Source organism: Corythoichthys intestinalis, chromosome 9 (assembly GCF_030265065.1).
Source record: "Corythoichthys intestinalis isolate RoL2023-P3 chromosome 9, ASM3026506v1, whole genome shotgun sequence".
Classification (NCBI taxonomy): domain Eukaryota; kingdom Metazoa; phylum Chordata; class Actinopteri; order Syngnathiformes; family Syngnathidae; genus Corythoichthys; species Corythoichthys intestinalis.
The window spans coordinates 41272203-41293185 of record NC_080403.1 but is presented as its reverse complement, the minus strand read 5'-3'; the positions used below and the strand labels follow the sequence as shown (position 1 = coordinate 41293185).

The 20983-nt window shown below is 40.7% G+C and overlaps 1 protein-coding gene across 11 annotated transcripts in view; it reads left to right on the top strand.

Annotated features, from left to right (window-relative positions):
* Positions 1–20983, top strand: part of LOC130921680 (retinoic acid receptor gamma-A-like) — a 95732-nt gene that overhangs the window by 71005 nt on the left and 3744 nt on the right. For all 11 annotated transcript variants that reach the window (XM_057845875.1, XM_057845864.1, XM_057845868.1 and 8 more), the window contains 5 exons: positions 16170–16318; positions 18305–18610; positions 18699–18875; positions 18975–19179; positions 19258–19416. In XM_057845875.1, the coding sequence (XP_057701858.1) occupies positions 16170–16318; positions 18305–18610; positions 18699–18875; positions 18975–19179; positions 19258–19416 (996 nt within the window). The remainder of the gene's footprint in view (positions 1–16169; positions 16319–18304; positions 18611–18698; positions 18876–18974; positions 19180–19257; positions 19417–20983) is intronic.

Sequence of the window (20983 nt, the reverse complement as noted above, 5' to 3'; positions counted from 1 at the left end):
TTGTTGTAATTTGGCCCTCCGTATGAAAAAGTCACACTACGCGGGACTCACGTGAGGCTTTGCTTTCCTCTTTGGCATGTTCATTTTCAATGGCGATGATGTGTTTGTGGTCAAATGTGTGCCAGCTTTGCAGAGGCCCACATTGCATCAAGTGGAACAATCACGCTCGAGATAATAACAAATGCAGATCTTTTGTTATCGTCATGGAGTCCTTTGTGGAGCTCTTTTATTCCTCTTGGCCCTGCGGTGCGCAAACTCAAACATTGACTCTATCTATTCAAGTCAAATTGCAAAGTGCCGTTCAGATATCCAACTCGCACTCCCACTCTCCCGCGCTCAGCTCAAGTGGTTTGAAGTGTCCAGGCCCGAGCACTTCGAGTCCATATATCTTCGCTAATCACGAGGACGGCGAGCCATCGAACGCTGTCAAGTCCGCAGCGAAGCCTAATGATGACGGATGAGTGGTCGGCTTGACAAACACCACAGCAGGGCCTGTTCCGACTCGCTCGGGAGCTTCCCCGCATGCTTAACACAAATGTCCATTCAGACAACATACCCTCCCTTCAAAACAACTTGAAAAATAAGTTTTAAAACATAAGTTTAGATGTAGAACAAAATCCAACTTGATTCTCTCTCTCTGCATTGCAGCAAAGTAACTGAACTGTACAGCCAAAAGAGCTTTTACTCCTGGAATAACCTGTTAATCTATTTGTAGAGGAACAAGTTAATGACTGCGACTCACATCACTCATCATATCCATCTACTTGTAACATGAAACTAAATCATACGGCTTGTTTACTTACAATTTGGAGACTAGAATGATGCCAAGTATCAATTTTAATTGACGTAATGCTAGTATTTATTCTTTTACATCACTGGTTCATAGTTCTTTTAACTAGCTAGCTAATAGTGAAATTCTGATATGATGAACTCATTTTTCGAAGTCATTTGGTTAGGGCAAACGTAGTAACTTTGCTATTAAAGTATAGCAGCTCGATATATATTGATCAAATTTTAAATCCAGATTTCTAAAAAAACAAACATGATTATATCACTTTTTAAATTTCCCCATTTTCTGTGTGATAAAATATTCACGTCCCTTTCAACACTAGACCGGCTGGTTTGCATTCCACACTACCATGAAATAGAATTTTGTTTTTATTTTTCACTGAATGTGAACGTACCGTTGAGAAGTGGAGTTAAACTTTCCGGTTCTACTTTTACAAGGTTATACTATCTGAGATGGAATTTTTAAAAAAATATCCTTTCTTGGCACTCGTTTAACTCATTGGCTGTCGTTGATGGTGCTAGACGTCCAATCTATTTTGACTAGGAAGGGCGAATGAACGTTCAACCAGTTGAAATGGATTGGACATCCAGCGATGTCATTGGGAAGGAAAGATGAGCTTTTACAGCCAATCCTACCAATTTGATAATTGTACGTGAATTTAACATCTATTGCCAGCAGTGGAAGGCAATTAGTTCATTGCTATTAAAAAGTAATCTACTTTAGAGTGTTACTTGGAGCCGTAACAAGAGTGTATTTCTGTTTTTATTCATTTTTATTTAATTTATTGATTTATGAACGTATTTATTATTGTAAAAACTATATATATTTTTTAAAAAAATACAATAATGATTAATATATGTTTTAAAATAATGTAATAATAACTGCAAATATTTAAGTTTTTTTTTTTAAATGACTGTAGTAACCACTTTCCTGAAAAGGGTTGAGTTTCTGCACGTAGAATTTTGACAGCGTAAGCTAAATAAAAGATTTTGTTCTCACGCCGGAATATGTTCATTCAAATTAGGAAAATTAGGGATGATCAAGAACTCAAATGCAAGCGACTCGGGTGCAAAAATATGCGATGGAGACGTCCCTGGAAGTAAAATCTCTGGAAAGCTTTGCACACTTTCCTTCTGCATGTGGGTCAGTTGAGCACCTCTGTGCCTGCCTTTGTGTCAACGTCAGCGGGCATTAAAAGGAGCGGCGTCCGTAGCGAAGTGTGTCAGTGCATGCCGGCGTCTCCTGCGTGACGTTTTGTTTCTACTCTTCTTTTGAGCACCCACTCTCCCTTTGCCCGCTGACCCTATCCAGGAGTGTGTGTTGGTCCGCCTCTCTGATGTCCTCCTCGCGTACGGCTCAGTTTACACGCCTCGTCTTGTGTAACCCGCAGCTTTTAATGAAGCCATTATAATTAGAAAAGGCCTCAATTAAGAGATTAGCAGGCGTGTGGGGGCATGAAAGAGGAGTAGAGGGATGAATTTGGTTTTGGGATTAGCCCCGCGACCCCCTCCCTCCTATTGACTTCTTATATCTTGGTTTTTCAGGCCTTGAGGGGGACATCTCTTTCAGGTGGCATCTTTAAAGCTACCTTAACAATGCAGAAGGACCACCGCAGTCTCCAAAGTGAGATCTGCCGTATCGTGCGCATGAGTCAGGAAGTTTTCGTTTGCATAGTGAGGCTTTTGGCAAATCGCAATATCTCAAAAGTAAAGATGAGCTCGAGATAAATAAGCTCTTAAAAATTATTACAGTGATAAAAACAATAAGATAAAGCCACCTGTTTTGTTTGAAATCCATCGGAAAGTTAATCGTGACATTGCGGGACTATTGTTTTCAACATAATGTCAGTTACATGGATAGGGTAGTTAAGATTGTTTAACCTGTTCCTTTTTTTTTTGCAAAATAAATGCAACTTTTAAACATGATAACTTAATAAATTGTCATACTCAACTCAAAAGTTGTATAATTCCTAACTACCAGTAAGGTGCTTCACAGTGGGTCTGAGGTGCTTTTCAGCATGCGCATCTTTCGTGGCACGCCAGACCCACTTAGAGTGTTTGTTGCCAAAAAACTCAATTTTGGTCTCATCTGACCAAAGCACACGGTCCCAGTTGAAGCCCCAATACCGCTTGGCGAACTCCAGACATTTGCGTTTATGATTGTGAGTGAGGAAAGGTTTTCTCCGTGCATGCCTCCCAAACAGCTTGTTGGCGTGTAGACAGCACCTCATACCCACTGTGAAGTATGGGGGTGGGTCAGTGATGCTGTGGGGCTGTTTCGCTTCCAAAGGCCCTGGGAAACTTGTTAGGGTGCACGGCATCATGAATGCTTTGAAATACCAGGACATTTTAAATCAAAATCTGTTGCCCTCTGCCTGAAAGCTGAAGATGTGTCGTCACTGGGTCTTTCAGCAAGACAATGATCCCAAACATATGGCCAAATCTACACAGAAATGGTTCACCGGACACAAAATCAAGCTCCTCCCATGGCCATCTCAGTCCCCAGACCTTGTTTTGTTGGCAAACGGGGGTTGTACAAAGTATTAACACCAGGTGTGATAATAATTGTGACACACATTATTTGATGTCAAATAATAATTTTTTTATGTGGGATTTTTTCCCCACTGAGTAAATGCACTTGTATTGAAGGTTGGATTTTTCTCTTTTTTCCATTAAGGTCCCATATTATTTGGATTAAAAAAAATTCTTATCATCTTAACCAGGGGGTGCCAATAATTATATATATATATATGTGTATTTGGGCTGTCAAAATTATCGCGTTGACGGGCGGTAATTAAAATATTTGATGCATTTAACGCACATGCTCCGCTCAAACAGATTAAAATGACAGCACAGTGTCGTGTCCATTTGTTACTTGTGTTTTTTGGTGTTTTGTCGCCCTCTGCTGGTGCTTGGGTGCGACTGATTTTATGGGTTTCAGCACCATGAGCATTGTGTAATTATTGACATCAACAGTGGCGACCTACTAGTTTATTTTTTGATTGAAAATTTTACAAATTTTATTAAAACGAAAACAAGAGGGGTTTTAATATAAAATTTCTATAAATTGTACTAAAATTTATCTTTTAAGAACTACAAGTCTTTCTATCCATGGATCGCTTTAACAGAATGTTAATAATGTTAATGCCATCTTGTTGATTTATTGTTATAATAAACAAATACGGTACTTATGTACAGTATGTTGAATGTATATATCCGTCTTGTGTCTTATCCTTACATTCCAACAATAATTTACAGAAAAATATGGCATATTTTATAGATGGTTTGAATTGCAATTACGATTAATTAATTTTTAAGCTGTGATTAACTCGGTTAAAAATTTTAATCGTTTGACAGCCCTAATATATATATATTTCTGTCTCCATCCCTGTACCCGTGTATAATGCGCACTCATGATTTTACAAGTTGATTTGGGGGGGGAAAAGTGTGGTAAAATGACGGTAAACTTTGCTAAACAGAAAGATATTTTTTGTGAAGTGATTAATGCATTGTGCAGGGTGTTTAAATATACACTTCAGTGGTTCAGCTCAATTTCAGCTGTGGCTGAAAAAACACATTATTTAGAAAATGTTATGAACTGATTCAGTTAATTATTTGGATCATAATGTGTTTGTTTAAACAAAGATAGTCACTGGTCTACTTTCATCCAGGAAGACAGATACCCAAGAATGTTTACACTTGAGTTAAATCAGAAGATTTGGAAAATTTGTCTGGAGAGAATTTGTGTTTGAATGATTCATTAATCAAAAACTTTGAAAAACAGATAGCTTTAAAGTAACTCCCAAACTATGTACTTTCCCCTCATATGAATTGTAGATCATGTTGCACCCAAAGTACTTAAAAATAATCACTTCTCTAGCAGATTATCTTTGTTTTTCAAATTAGCCAATAATTAGATGAAAGTAGCTTTAATTTGATCATCATTGTTAAAAAACCGAAGGGTGTATTCAAAACCTGATGATATATTGGATGGACGAAGACGTATTTAACAAACCATCAAATAGACGTCCCCTCCCCACTTTAGTCAGGGCTAACTAAAATGAGGTTGGTATGCAGACTGTCCAGCTCAACTCAACTCAGTGCTAAGCTGCTGATGATTCACATTTGTTGTCCGTCTAAGATCCAAGGGCGTTGTTCACAAGTGTGTGAAGCTTGTCAAGTTGAAGTATTTGTCCAGGATTTCTGTTGAGCCTGTGCGAACGTGTGTGTGTGCGCGTGTGTGTGTGTCTACCTCCTTTTTAATGTCTGGTGCTTTGTTTTTTATGGAGCTGTCTTCTGGACAGCAGCCCGGTTTTCACAGTCTTTCCTTTAAGAGGCGCTACCAATGACAGGAAGGGCTCCTCCTCCTGCCCAGGCAGGAAGGCAAGAGAGGACAGAGGGGGGAAGAGGGTTATTACTGGGGGGTTTGGGGGAAGTGGGGGGGGGGGGGGTGCTGGTATTGAACTTAGAACAGCTGATGAAAGGGATTGTCACTCACATCTCCCCCATCCCCTCCCTGCTGTTGTGGTAATTACTCACTCAGCATATTTGCGCTGGACACCCCCCCCCCCCCCCCAGACTGCTCTTGAATCCCAACAAAGTAACTCCAAGCACTTGACAATGACAACAACAATCAATTTAAAGCAGTCAAATCGAGGAAGGCCCTTGCGTCTCAGCTGCGCGTTGGTGTGTATCTGCGATGTGGTTCTCTAACACCAACGGCCCACACACACTCATACACATATTCACATGTGGACGCACATTCCACAGGATGCTGTTGAACATTTGGTGGAGCCAGGATTTATGTAAAAAATTAAGTGCCATTTTTACGTGATTAGACTCACATGATTTTATGCTTCTATTGTTGGAATCCTGACTTTATTATATCAGGATCCTCCCCAGACAGGCATTTTGATTGACAGTTTGAAGTGGGGTTTTCAAATCAAATGAATTCACCATTCTTGTCAACTCTAACGTGCATAAAAGCATCATTTTAAAATTCTTAACTGTCATGCAGGTGTTAAAAATGATATGATAAAAAGAATACATTTACAATACCACCCAGCTTTTATGACTTGTGATGGACACGCAGAGTTTAGAGATAGGGAGCATTGCTGAAGGCAATGCTTGAAACATCCCACTTTATAACATTTTTAACTGTCATATAAGTGTAAAGGAGGTCACGTAAGATTAACTTGATGATAGACAGTCAGCGATAGATGATTGCATGTGTTTTTGGTTTGTCTCAGTTTTTCTATAATTGGAAGAAAAATAACACATTTATTGCTTTAGTCATAATCAGTGTTGTTAACAGTGTTGTTAATTTTACTTTAAAAAAGTAATTAATTACAGTTACAAATTACTTCTCCCAAAAAGTAATTGCGTTAGTAACTCAGTTACCTGAATGTAAGAGTAATTAGTTACTTGGAGAAGTAACTAGTGATAATTTTCATCTTTTTTTTTTCTCAAAAAAAAAAACAAAAAAAAACAGGTCACACAATGTGAAGTTTAAAAGGTTTTGGGGACAAATTGGCTCTAGCCCAATTCTTTACCCTCCACTTAACTAGACACAAGGGTATTGCGATAACTAGATAGTAAACTTTGCTATGTGTGGAAGTCATTTAAAGTTGTGAATCAACCGTTAAAGTTGTTAAAATTGCTCCCGTTATTGCATTAGTTCCCTTCTGTCTACTTTCAACATGTGTAAGTTTTAAAACTGTTTCATCATTTAAAGATAGATTTAATTCAAGATTTTGCCGATTTAGGAGCATTTTAGATCTAAAAAAAAAAAAAAAAAAAGTTACTTAGGTTCACCAGGAAGGATCTCTAAATCAGAGCCTTCCTGAGAGGTCTACTGCTTTAAGATGGCGGCTGTTTACTAACGCATGTAGTCCTTAAAACATGTTGCCAATGCAGCCGTGTCTGTCATTTGCATCTAGTTCTATAATATGTGATATCTACCGTATCATGTGGGCGTAGTTTGTAGGCTATGGCTACAGTCAGGTATTACTGGAGCCACCTAGCATCGCGTTTGCAACGGCGTCTTCCCCACTCCTGGTCTGCTCTCTCGTCTCCGTGTGTCCGTCTCTCTCAAGACTTTTTTTTTTTTCCCAACCAACTTAGTAACGCATAGTAACGCACGCCTTTCCCACCTCAGTAACGGTAACTGCGTTGCCAAGATGAGAAAAGTAATTAATTAGGTTACTCATTACTGAAAAAAATAACGCCGTTAGTAACGCCGTTATAGTCTATTTTAACGGCTAGGTGGCTCCAGTAATACCTGATTGTAGCCATAGCCTACAAACTACGCCCACATGATACGGTAGATATCACATATTATAGAACTAGATTAAAATGACAGACACGGCTGCATTGGCAACATGTTTTAAGGACTACATGCGTTAGTAAACAGCTGCCATCTTAAAGCAGTAGACCTCTCAGGAAGGCTCTGTTGTAGAGATCCTTCCTGGCGAACCTAAGTAACTTTTTTTTTTTTTTTTTTAAATCTAAAATGCTCCTAAATCGGCAAAATCTTGAATTAAATCTATCTTTAAATGATGAAACAGTTTTAAAACTTGTTGAAAGTAGACAGAAGGGAACTAATGCAATAACGGGAGCAATTTTAACTTTAACAGTTGATTCACAACTTTAAATGATTTCCACACATAGCAAAGGTTACTATCTAGTTATCGCAATACCCTTGTGTCTAGTTAAGTGGAGGGTAAAGAATTGGGCTAGAGTCAATTTGTCCCCAAAACCTTTCAAACTTCACATTGTGTGACCTGTTTTTATTGTTTTTTTTTTTTTAAGAAAAAAAAACATGAAAATTATCACTAGTTACTTTGTCAAGTAACTAATTACTCTTACATCCAGGTAACTGAGTTACTAACGCAATTACTTTTTGGGAGAAGTAATTTGTAACTGTAATTAATTACTTTTTTAAAGTAAAATTAACAACACTGGTCATAATGCACCGCGCATTTACTACGTAAGCATAGTCATGTGTTATGCAATGTATTTTATTCTCAATGTTACTGTCATCAACAGCAGAGCCGTAGCTATATTTAATCAACATTTTCAGAATTGAGAGTTCTGCCAATTATCGCATCAATTAATTATTGACTTGGTAAAATAATTTGCCATTTTTAAACAGGATAAAATGCGAAGTGTAAGAGGCGGGAATCTTTGGGCACCTCACGATTCGATTACGATTCAGAGGCTACGGTTTGCTAATAAATCGATTATTGATGCACGACCGCCCCAGCTATTAGCTGCTTTTAATGTTTCGTACATTAGTTACAAAAATAGTACAAAAATCCTCTCAGGCTTAAATAAACTACTATTTCAGTATCAACAGTTCAAAACAGTAAATAAAATAGTCAATTCCCCATTCTTTATCTGCAGCTTTAAATTACATTCAATAAATTTAATGTTGTGAATCATACGTTGTTGTTGTTGTTAAAATTCCTCCCGTTATTCAATAATTTCCCTTCTGTCTACTTTCGACATGGGAAGGTTTTAAAACTGTTTCCTCATTTAAAGATAGATTTAAGTCAAGATGTTGCCGTTTTAGGAGTATTTTAGATAAAAAGTTATTAGGTTCGCTACAACAGAGCCTTCCTGAGAAGTCTACTGCTTTACGATGGCGACTGTTTATTAACGCCACCGAGTCATTCATTTCACATCTAGTTCTATATACAGTGTATCACAAAAGTGAGTACATCCCTCGCATTTCTGCAGATATTCAAGTATATCTAAGTCCGCCCGTCTAATCAGACCATAGGACATGGTTCCAGTAATCTATGTGCTTTGTTGACATGTCTTCAGCAAACTGTTTGCTGGCTTTCTTGTGTACCGTCTTCAGAAGAGGCTTCCTCCTGGGGTGACAGCCATGCACACCAATTTGATGTAGAGTGCGGCATATGATCTGAGCACTAAAAGGCTGACCCCCCCACCTCTTCAATCTCTGCAGCAATGCTGACAGCACTCCTGTAACGAGTCACGTGACATTTTGGAGGGAAAATGACAAGCAGAGCTCAATTTGGACATTTGGGGATGTACGTAGTTTCTAAGGGGTGTACTCACTTTTGTTGCCAGGAGTTTAGATACTAATTGGCTATATTTTGAGTTGTTTTGAGGGGAAAATAAATTAACTATATTATATAAACTGCACACAGACTACTTTTCATTGTGTCAAAGTGTCATTTTGTCAGTGTTGTCCCACGAAAAGATATACTTAAATATCTGCAGAAATGCGAGGGGTGTACTCACTTTTGTGATACACTGTACATGTGATATCTACCGTAGCATTATGTGGGCGTAGTTTGTAGCAACTGGGCGTTGTTCCGAGCGGCTGTCGGCGTTTTTTTTTATCTAGCGGCATGAGTTGTGGTGGATGTTTACTCTCGGTCCGTTCCTCATTGCGCCCCAAAGACCGCGCTGACTGTGATTTAGTTCCGCTTTGCATAGTATATCTCAATAATCGGAATATGGATGTTTGTGAATTGTTCTCGAATCTTTAGCAGACGACTCGCGAATAATCTAAGAATCGGTAATTTCACACACCTTTATAATTTAGGGTCACCATTTCCACGTTTGACAGCTATATCAGTAACTTTGTGTATGGCTTTAAAAGGTGAAGTCAAACCTGGCGAACGATGTTACTTGTTTTCTTTGTAATTGTTTGTTCAATATAGTGGTTAGATTTCATAATATTGACATGTTACCTTATATTGGCTATCATAGACTGGTGTCAATGTATGTTTGCTCATGTGCTAAATCATTCTATGTGGGAAAATGATCATTGTGAAGGAAATTTGTCAAACTTTTACCTTAATTACTACCACAGCACTAATATAAGAAAAATGTGGTTTCTCGTTTACTGTAGAAGTTCAACTATGGACTGTCTTCAATGCCTCCCTGGGCCAAAGTCAAGCTGCACGCCATATGTCACTAGGTCGTCCGCACAGCCACCCACAAGCAATAAAAAAAAAAGACACATTCAATGTCAGCGTAAAGGCACACGCTGACAGATTGGTCAAGTCCAACTGAAACACGGTAGATGGCAAATGGACGGAGACAGGGCGGCGCGAACAGGCTGCTTTTCAATGTGAACTAGGTTGTAAAGTACGAGGCCAAACTGGATTGTGTTGATAAGACATTAAACTGATGGCTGAAAGGAAGGAAGGAAGGGATGTTAACAAGACACAAACGTAGCGGTGGAATAGTTGTACGGTGATGTAGGTGACAGAAAGTCTGCCAGGATGTTCCGAAAACATTCGTGCGTGTGCGTTGCGTCTCCAATGTAAGGCGATGAAGTCTAAAGTGGCTGTGGATTCCCTTCTCATCGTTCATGTTGCTTCTTGTGGGTCCTCCAAAAGGTGTGCTGACAGATGTTGTGACACACACCGGGGTGAGCCGCAGGTTAAGACCAGACCGCTGTTTCTTCAAGCCGAGCCGCTGAGGCTGCGCTCGGTTCAGAGCGATGACAGCCCGCTGACACTTTTTGGCTCCTCTCCCTCTTTTCGTCACGCCAGGTAGCATATCCCCCTCTCTCCTTCCTCCTCTTCTTTTATACCTTCATTGCCGGCTGACTTTTCCTCGCCCTTTCTCACCGCACTCAGACGTTGTCAGTCGGTACCTCCCGTCTGGCGCCAGATGCTCTACTTCTACTTCAATGGCATCTATTTTCCTTCTCTGAGACACTCTTACATTGTGACTATATCAACAGATCGGCTTACGGCTTTAGCTCCGCCCACACTCTCTCACCTGAGCTCTAAGAGCCTCAAAAGTCAACATATCACCAGTCCAGTATTTGTACATTCTCAGCAGAGGCTCTTATGTGCAAGGTAACATTATTGTGGGAATGCTTTGACAACGTAAAAGAGCACCACACGATCTTGCTCCTTTTTTGTAACCAAAACTGTCGTATTTATCTCCTCTCCTCCATACACCCAATTGACACCATTCCAACCTCAAAACCAAAACCCAAGTATTCAAACAAACAAAAAAAAAAGCCCCATTTGTTTCCAACAGCACACTCAACCTAACACATTGACATTGTTCATTGAATTCACATTGTCACTGATTAATAGTAACACCCCCAAAAACTTTAACATTTACTCCTATTGATTTTCAAACGAGACCCACGGACAAATTCTCCATTGGTGGACCCACTAAAGCCAAATTTTCTCATAGGGGTACTTGCCAGGTCGGGCTGTGTCACATTTAAGTGTTTCCATTGCAAAATTTGTGCCGGGTATGGGTTGTATCCGTGACCATTTTATGACACCTCTTTTAATTTTTTTTTAATCAAAGGTAGTGACCCTAAATTAACAGGAATTTACCTGAATTGACGCAAAATCAACAGGGAGTGACCCAGAATTTCCCCCAATATCCTCAATGCCTCAAACTCAATGGAAGTTTATTGACCACAATGAAAGAATCCCCATTCATTTTCTCCAGAAACATTTACTAGTTTGCAAAAGCGCTTTCAAAATGTCTCTCTAATAGGGTAGGTTCATACTGCAGGTCTTAATTTTTTTTGTTATATCTGTTTTGTTTGCGTGCCTGTTCACATTGCCTTTGTCCAGTGAGCCCATTCAATCGCATAGCAAACTGACCCACATGCGCAGAAGCATCAAAACAAATAAATACCCACAGTACCCACCGAATTCCGGCTCTTTTTAGAGAGCCGGTTCTTTTGGCTCGACTCACTAAAAAGAGCTGGCTCTTTCAGCTCCCAAATGGCTCCTCAGTTTTTTTGTTGTTGCTTAAATTAATTTACTACCAAAAATAATGTAAAATTATGAGTAAAACGAATTACTAATGTAAAAAATATACAGTATATCAAATATTTATTATTTATATGGCTTTATTTATATTCTTCTGAACATACTTAACATGGAGTACAATGTTGAGTGGTACAAAAAATATAAAGTACAAAAACAAATACCCTTCTCAAAACAAGGTCAACAAAAAGTTCCAATCTCTGATTGTGTATATTTGTAAGCTTTTAACTATTTACAGTAAAACAACATAAGTAAGCTCTGATTACCACACAACAAATACTAAATTAAAATTTGTAAAACAAAAAGAAAAAAGGCAGCATCCGAGTAAAAGTTTTAGCTAGTCTTTAGCGAAGATTGGCATGAAGAAAAACCATATCATAACCGTATATCATCCAAGTATATTATATATATTATACTGTATATACATTAGGGCTGTCAAAATTATCGCCTTAACGGGCGGTAATTAATTTTTTAAATTAAACACGTTAAAATATTTGACGCAATTAACGCACATACCCCGCTATGATTAAAATGACAACAGTGTAATGTCCGCTTGTTACTTGTTACCTGTTTTTTGTTGTTTGGCGCCCTCTGCTGGCGCTTGGGTCCAAATGATTTTATGGGTTTGGGGAGTGAGCATGATGTAATGACATCAACAATGGCGAGCTACTAGTTTATTTTTTGATTGAAAATTTTACAAATTTTAATAAAACGAAAACATTAAGAGGGGTTTTAATATAAAATTTCTATAACTTGTACTAATATTTTTTTTTTTAAGAACTACAAGTTTTTCTATCCATGGATCGCTTTAAGAGAATGTTAATAATGTTAATGGCATCTTGTTGATTTATTGTTATAATAAACAAATACAGTACTTATGTACCGTATGTTGAATGTACATATCTGTCTTGTGTCTTATCTTTTCATTCCAACAATAATTTACAGAAAAATATGGCATATTTTATAGATGGTTTGAATTGCGATTAATTACCATTAATTAATTTTTAAGCTGTAATTAACTCAATTAAACATTTTAATCGTTCGACAGCCCTAATATATATATATATATATATATTATAAAGATTAGTATATATCTAACCCCTCCCCCTTCTCCTCACTGCAGCGTGTGTATAACCCTCCTCTCCCTCTTCTACCACGCATCTTCAGCAATCACGTGCGACTTTAACGGAAGGGGGGGGGCAGGAGAAAAAAAAAGTCGGCTCCTATTAGGAGCGGGTCCCTATTAGAAGCCGGCTCCCGTCAGTCACTTCAAAGAGCCGGCTCCAAGAGCCGGATCGTTCACGAACGACACATCACTAGACTGCGTCAGGTTGCACTGACTCGGCCATGTAAGCAATATTTCAGTATTGCTCATTTGGTGCACAGAGAAACCGAGCATTATCAGTCTTATCCTTTTCTTCATTGTATTTTTTTATGACGGTGGTCAAGCCAGCCTCCTGGGTAGTAAAAGCAGAGTTCAAGCTAGGTGCTAACGCTATTGAACAACTTCATCACTGCCGTCTCGCTCTTTGCTGACGTAATTGCTGCTTGAATTCCGATTTGGGAGACTTGACACTTCAGACCACTGCCGCATTCTGGAAAAATGTGGTTCAGATCGGATTTAAACCGCATACGAAAGTGACCCAGATCGGATTTGAAATGGTCCACTTCAGACCGTGAAGTTAATGCCTCCCTCGAGTCGAAAAAACACGAAAAAATCTGATTCGTGCATTAAGACCTGCAGTCTGAACCTAGCCATAGATACTGCTGTCTTGATTGACACTGTATGATTCATATTGGTTGATTCAACAATTTGTTTATTACCAGCAAGGTGGGCAAGTGTTTAGCATATAGAATGTAGTCAGATAAATTGCCGGGAAAGACACCATACAAGCACAGGGGTGATGCACCAAGTCCTCTTAGGGAGGTCAAAGCTCAGATTTGAACCTGAGATATCTAGACTTTGAGTGTCAGGAATACACGGGCAGGCAGGTGGTGTGTGGACCCAAATACAGGGAAAGGGAAGCGAGACAGAATGGCGGTGCAAAAGGTTTTTAATTAATACCAACAAAAAACAAAGTACCAACAAAACAACTGGGGTATCCAAAAACTCTTAATAAACAAAAGTCAGGCTAACAAATCAACTTACTTTCAAAGCAGGGCGAGTAACACGAGGAACGGGTGGGGGGGGGGCATGCACGTGGACAAGTACATTGACAATGACGCAACAAGGAGTGACAAGAAACTGGGTGCTTATATAGACACAAGCGCAGACAAGGGGTAACGAGACTACGAGGAACAGCTTGGTAACACAGGAGGATGCAGATTACAGGATACACTAGGAGAAGGCACGACAGGTGAAATCAATGGGCAATCACAGGGACAAGTCACACTAGGAGAAAACCAACTCAAACCCTAACATTAGCCACGTTTACATGCTGACTTTTATTCATACCGATTCAAATCATTGCGAATGGAAATTTCACATCAGCTGTTTACATGTCACTTCATCTATTCCGATCCAGCGTTTACATGTGACTGCCTTTATTCCGAAAGGACGTTTGACAACTGCCGTCTGACATGCGCAGATTAATCAAAACAAAGCGTCACGTTGCAAAACATGGAGATCGATCGTCAGATCAGCTGCTGTTTTAACTTTTCGAGTGGAAACAAAACTTCAGAATGATACGCCGTTCATTTAAAAAGTTGTGTGGGTGCGCTGTGCGTGTGCTTGGAAGCCATTTTGCAAGTGACGTTACTTACGTCACCAAGTGACGTCACCACGTTAGTACGGAGCATGCGCAGAAAGAACGCAACCAGACACCATTCCGCTTCCCTGTTTACATGATATAATTTTACTTCTAATCGGTTTGGGAAAAGGAATATTCCACCCCTGTGAATCGGAATGAAATTCCATTCGGTTTGGGCCTGTTCATTCCGAATGAGGTGTTTATATGGAACACATTTATTCGGTTTGAACAAATATTCCGATTGTAATTGGAATATTTGGCGCCATGTAAACGTGGCAAGTGAGGCAGATGTATTAAATCACCAGCATTTGATGAAAAACAGTCAATTGCTTTATTTGACTAAGCTTAGCACACAGCAGCTTTTTTACACTGTGATTCTTCCAACTGCCTTAAAACTATTATATACAATGATATATAATTATTAGAGTTCCCCGCCAATGTAACAGTATTATTATTTCCTATACAGCTATTACAGGTTTATCTAATGAAGTTCCACCAATGCAGGTTTTTAAAAATCAATCATCTTAAAGTTCAAGCAGATTATTTTCCTTCTCTTTTTGGAAATGATCATTTAGCAAAAGACAAGGTAGTAGCACGTTATTGTTCAATGCCACTTGCACACACATTGAACTTTAAAGTGCCTGCTGGGCAAGTAGTTAGTAATGACCCTCTTCAGCCAAGGTCAAAGTTAAATGGTCAAGCTCTGATTGAAACTCTTTTCCACTGGGAAGTTTGTGTCCTCATGCTCACCTCCTTTCTTCTCTTTCAGTCTCTTTTCTTTTGTTTTTATTGGATTATTCCTTTGTGCTTCATCTCGCTGTATTTTGAAACCTTACCACCCTTGTTAATGACCGGCCGCCAGGTTCATTTAAGGGCTGCTTCAGCAAGGTGGGGGTGGGTCACATTTGGCTGGACCCTGCGTCGTCCGTTGAAGGTGACAGAAGGGGCGCTGACTTTGGGCATTTTGACCCCAGATTCTTGAATTTTTACTAGAAAGGGATGTGAGGATGGAGTTGTATGTGTGAATAGCCGCCCAAGGTGACTGGCTGCCAATAAAGGGGCCGTCAGCCTGGCCGGGGGCCTCCTTCCCAACCCAGACACAACCTTTATAGGGCCGCTTGTAAGGCTGGGCAACTATTAAACTCTGTCCTGCCTGCACTGAGGAATTTAGGGCCAGGAAACAAGGGGGTTGGGGTGGAAATGGGCAAAGGAAGGTGAAGTTGGGGTGAAGGAAGGTGAAAGTTGAAAGGCATGTTCCAGACAATCCGCTTCTTCAGTCATCACCTCCAAAGTTGTAGGAGGCCGATGCTGCTTCTTTCGCTTTTTACGTGAAGAGAATTTTTGGGATTGGTTTGCTTTGTCATTGCTCTTTGTCCTGTTTTTGTTTTTAGCTGAGCAAATGTCATAATGCAGTTTCCCCTGGGACAGAGGGGACAGGGGCCGAGTCTCGTAAACTTCCAGCTTTTGTTTGTTCACATGGGCCTCGAGGTATATGAGCACGTCTCATTGGTGGACAGCCTTCCACGTAAAAATGTGAGCTTGTGAACACAAACACACACAAAACTCCAGAAAAAGTCAACAGAGGAATCCCGCTCCCCCCCGTTGACCAGTAAACGGAGAAGCCAATCAAATCTCAGCTGCCAATCAGCGTTTTATCAGCGAGGCCATCTGGCCATCAGCTAATTGTGTGTCCTTTAAGTTCCTGTCAATCAGACGCCTCCCTCCTCCCATTTCTCTTAAAAATGTCCGCTTTTGAGATGGTCTTCTGGCTGCGAAAGCAGGCTCGCAAATGCTGTGAGCCTTCCATTACTGACTTCAATGCTTTTTCTTGTGTATGCAGCCGTGGAGACACAGAGCACCAGTTCAGAGGAGATGGTGCCCAGTTCACCTTCCCCGCCGCCACCACCTCGCATCTACAAGCCCTGTTTCGTGTGCCAGGACAAGTCGTCTGGATACCACTATGGTGTCAGCTCCTGTGAGGGCTGCAAGGTACGAACACCAACGCAGTAAAGCTGTTCCACCAGTATCAGTGTGCTGCCCTCTAGTGTTTCATCTAACATAGCTTTCAAGTCAATTTAGAAGCATCTTATACTTGTCACTTTAACCCCTTAAAGGGATCCCCTATTTTTAAGACAAGTAATTCTTATAAGATAAATGTTAGTATGAGTTATAATAATTTGATATTAAAACCCCTCTTCATGTTTTTGTTTTAATAAAGTTTGTAAAATTATTTTAAGTGATAGGTCGCCATTCTTGTTAAGTCGCAGTGCGTGACGTCACTGGGCCCGTTGCCGAAATTCCAGCGTCACTCGTTAGCGTTCCCAACATGTCGTCAGTTCTACCCTTCCTATTTGAACCAGATCTGAAAAGTGAAGAGCATGACAGCACTGTCGGTCGTTCACAAGACGAGCTTCAGGGAAAAATGCGTGCAGCAAATACCTGATAAGACAAAAGTAAAACTGGTGATGCACTCGCTGCAAGTGAGTCTCAATGGCAACAGAGCGAGAGAGTGCTGTTGGGAGCGAGAGTGTATGCTGTTGGGAACTCCGCTTTTATTAGCAGATATTTAAGGTAAGCATATTGCGTTTTTAAACTTATCCCAATATAATTGTGTAGATTGTTAGCATCCAGAGTTGTCGTGTGCTTTACACACAGTACAGGCCAAAGAGTACACCTTGTGTAATCCATGTTTTGAACATTGTAACGCGTGGTAGCTAGGATACGTGTATAAAAGTACCAAAAAGGGGAGAAGCTTCCACTTATGCACATTTATTCACAAAAAATAATATTTCCACCTTGACCACTCTTCACTCCGGAGTTCAGCAGTACGCAAACACGCGTTCCCTGACGAACTCCAACATTGTTGTAAGGTCCACGTCAGAGTCACTGTGGTCACTGTAGCGTGCCATAGTGCTTTAATTATTTAGTATGATTTGGGGAAAACACCCACGGAGAATAGTCAACAAAAAAGATAGCAATAGTAATCAAAATCCGCGTTGATACTCACTCGAAGATCCAGGAATTAGACCGATCCCATGGCAATGTTGCAGCCGCGATAAGGCCGTTGATTCCACAAAATAGACTGATCCGAAAAGCCGCTGTGGGACCGACGAATCAAAAAAATGGACAGATCCGAAACCAACATTGCAGACGCGGTGGGACCGTCGGATCCAGAAAATAGACGGATCCCTTACTTGACTGAGGATCCAGGAAAAATGTTCGGGCGCCAGTTGTAACGCGTGGTGGGTAAGATACGTGCATACAGGGAGCAAAAAGGGGGAGAAGCTTCCACTTATGCACATTTATTCACTGAAAATAATAAGTCCACCTTGACCACTCACTTCACTCCCCTTGTTTCCATTTGACTTGCATCCAAAAGCAGCACATCGTGGCATTTTACTTCACGAGTTTAGGCAGCGATAAGCAATTGTTGAACATGCTACACATTTGGAAAGATCCCAATTACGTCACCACTGCGAGCCCGCAAACCATGGCGCCAACTAACAGTCAAAATATGTACTAAATATTATAAAATATTGCCATTGATTTAACATTTTATGTGTTTCTAACAACATATTTTAGTACAAGAGAACAATTGTGGTTTATTAGAGCCTACATGTATTTAAGTTAGAGGATCACTTTAAAGATCTTGCCTCCACATATGTGGTCATCACATTTTGAGTCATTTAGGACACAATTTGCCTACATGACTTAAGATGTGATGTTCACATGTGTGGACGCCAGGTCTCAATTGCGTTCATGAATGAATAAAACTGAATTAAAGTAACAAAATGTTAATTAAAAAAAAAAAAAAAACACACAATCTGGTTATAGCTCCCAGTAATACTCTAAAGTTGTTGTTTTTTTCGTAGTACCTACTCAAATGAATTCCCAATGAAAAGTTAAGGTGGTAAAAATCAGAGGCGCATGCAAGGACAGTAGAAAGAACATTAATGAGCTAATTCCGCATTTCAGGGTTTTTTCCGACGCAGCATTCAAAAGAACATGGTGTACACATGCCACCGAGACAAGAACTGCCAGATCAACAAAGTGACCCGCAACCGCTGCCAGTACTGTCGGCTGCAGAAGTGCTTCGAGGTGGGCATGTCCAAAGAAGCGGTGCGAAACGACAGGAACAAGAAGAAGAAGGACGTGAAGGAGGAGGCGTCGCTGCCCGAGAACTACGAGCTTAGCGGTGAGCTCGAGGAGTTGGTCAGCAAAGTCAGTAAAGCTCACCAGGAGACTTTTCCGTCACTGTGCCAGCTGGGCAAATACACCACAGTAAGTGTAGCTCTAACAAGCTTTCCTTTCTTATGAGCCTACAGCCCAGTTTGGACATGTATGCACATTTTTTTTCCCTCTTTCCTAGAACTCCAGCTCTGACCACAGAGTACAGCTAGACTTGGGCTTATGGGACAAGTTCAGCGAGTTGTCCACGAAGTGCATCATTAAGATTGTGGAGTTTGCCAAGCGACTACCAGGCTTTACTACGTTAACAATCGCCGACCAGATCACCCTCCTCAAATCTGCTTGTCTGGACATTTTGGTACTGCGATAGCAAACGTCAACACACATCATACAGTGGTTGCAAAAAACAGTCAACTGCCAAGAAGACTCCTTTAATGTCACCTTGTTTTGTCTTCAGATGCTGAGGATATGCACGCGCTACACTCCTGAGCAAGACACCATGACCTTCTCTGATGGCCTGACCCTCAACAGAACACAGATGCATAACGCTGGCTTCGGCCCACTCACCGATCTGGTGTTCGCCTTCGCCGGGCAACTTCTGCCCTTGGAGATGGACGACACAGAGACGGGACTCCTCAGTGCCATCTGCCTCATTTGCGGAGGTATGAAAAATCCTCCCTTATGTCTAGATTTCAACTTCCATTTGGCCAGATTTTCAGACTGCTTTGCTCACTCATCAGACCGCATGGACCTGGAGGAACCTGGAAAGGTGGACAAGCTGCAAGAGCCTCTGCTGGAGGCTCTGAAGATTTACACACGCCGCCGACGCCCCAACAAACCTCACATGTTCCCCCGCATGCTGATGAAAGTCACTGACCTGCGAGGAATTAGCACCAAAGGTCTGTTTGACATGTGTACCAAAACTTAACAATCAAAAAAGTTGTGCCTCTACATAAGTGTTTCTTAACCTGGGTTCGATTGAACCCTGATGGTTCAAGGAGTGAGTCTTAGGGGTTCGATGAAGGTTAACACATACAGAGCCCAATTTTTGTGCGCTAATTCTAGGCAAAGTTGTGTTTTAGACCAGTTTTTTTGACTGGTTTGCCCTCAATTAACATGCTTTATTTAGTTTCTTTCTACTGCTAGTCGTTTTTCTGATAGGAGAAACTGGTTTGCTCAGTGGAAGGTTGACTCTTACTTGATGTGAGGAAGTACAACAGATCTACAGGCAGCATGGACTACGCTGACATTAAAAAAAAACATTTGCGTCACATTTTACAACATGAAATTGGTATGCGATGCAATGATGCGACAATAGAATGACAATGGCGACATGAAAACAAAAATAGGAACGGTGTCAAATTAATCGAGTTTCATTTACCAATGTGAAAAGTCAGTATTTACAGTGGGGCAAATAAGTATTTAGTCAACCACCAATTGTGCAAGTTCTTCTACGTGAAAAGATTAGAGGGGCCTGTAATTGTCAACATGGGTAAACCTTAACCATGAGAGACAGAATGTGGGGAAAAAACAGAAAATCACATTGTTTGATTCTTAAAGAATTTATTTGCAAATCATGGTGGAAAATAAGTATTTCGTCGATACCAAAAGTTCGTCTCAATACTTTGTTATGTACCCTTTGTTGGCAATAACGGAGGCCAAATGTTTCTGTAACTTCGCTTTTCGCTTGGTGTAAAGAAAACAACTGTGGGAGCAATTATTAGAAAATGGAAGATAAACAAGACCACTGATAATCTCCCTCGATCTGGGGCTCCATGCAAGATCTCACCCCGTGGCGTCAAAATGATAACAAGACGGTGAGCAAAAATCCCAGAACCACACCGGGGGACCTAGTGAATGACCTACAGAGAGCTGGGACCACAGTAACAAAGGCTACTATCAGTAATACAATGCGCCGCCAGGGACTCAATTCCTGCACTGCCAGACGTGTCCCCTGCTGAAGCCAGTACACGTCCAGGCTCGTCTGCGGTTCACTAGAGAGCATTTGGATGATCCAGAACAGGACTGGGAGAATGTGTTATGGACTGATGAAACCAAAATAGAACTTTTTGGTAGAAACACGAGAGAGAATACTGAATTGCATCCAAAGAACACTATACCCACTGTGAAGCATGGGGGTGGAAACATCATGCTTTGGGGCTGTTTTTCTGAAAAGAGACCTGGACGACTGATCTGTGTAAAGGAAAGAATGAATGGGGCCATGTATCGAGAGATTTTGAGTGAAAATCTCCTTCCATTAGCAAGGGCATTGAAGATGAGACGTGGCTGGGTCTTTCAGCATGACAATGATCCCAAACACACAGCCAGGGTCAACAAAGGAGTGGCTTCGTAAGAAGCATTTCAAGGTCCTGGAGTGGCCTAGCCAGTCTCCAGATCTCAACCCCATAGAAAATCTGTGGAGGGAGTTGAAAGTCCATGTTGCCCAACGACAGCCCGAAACCATCA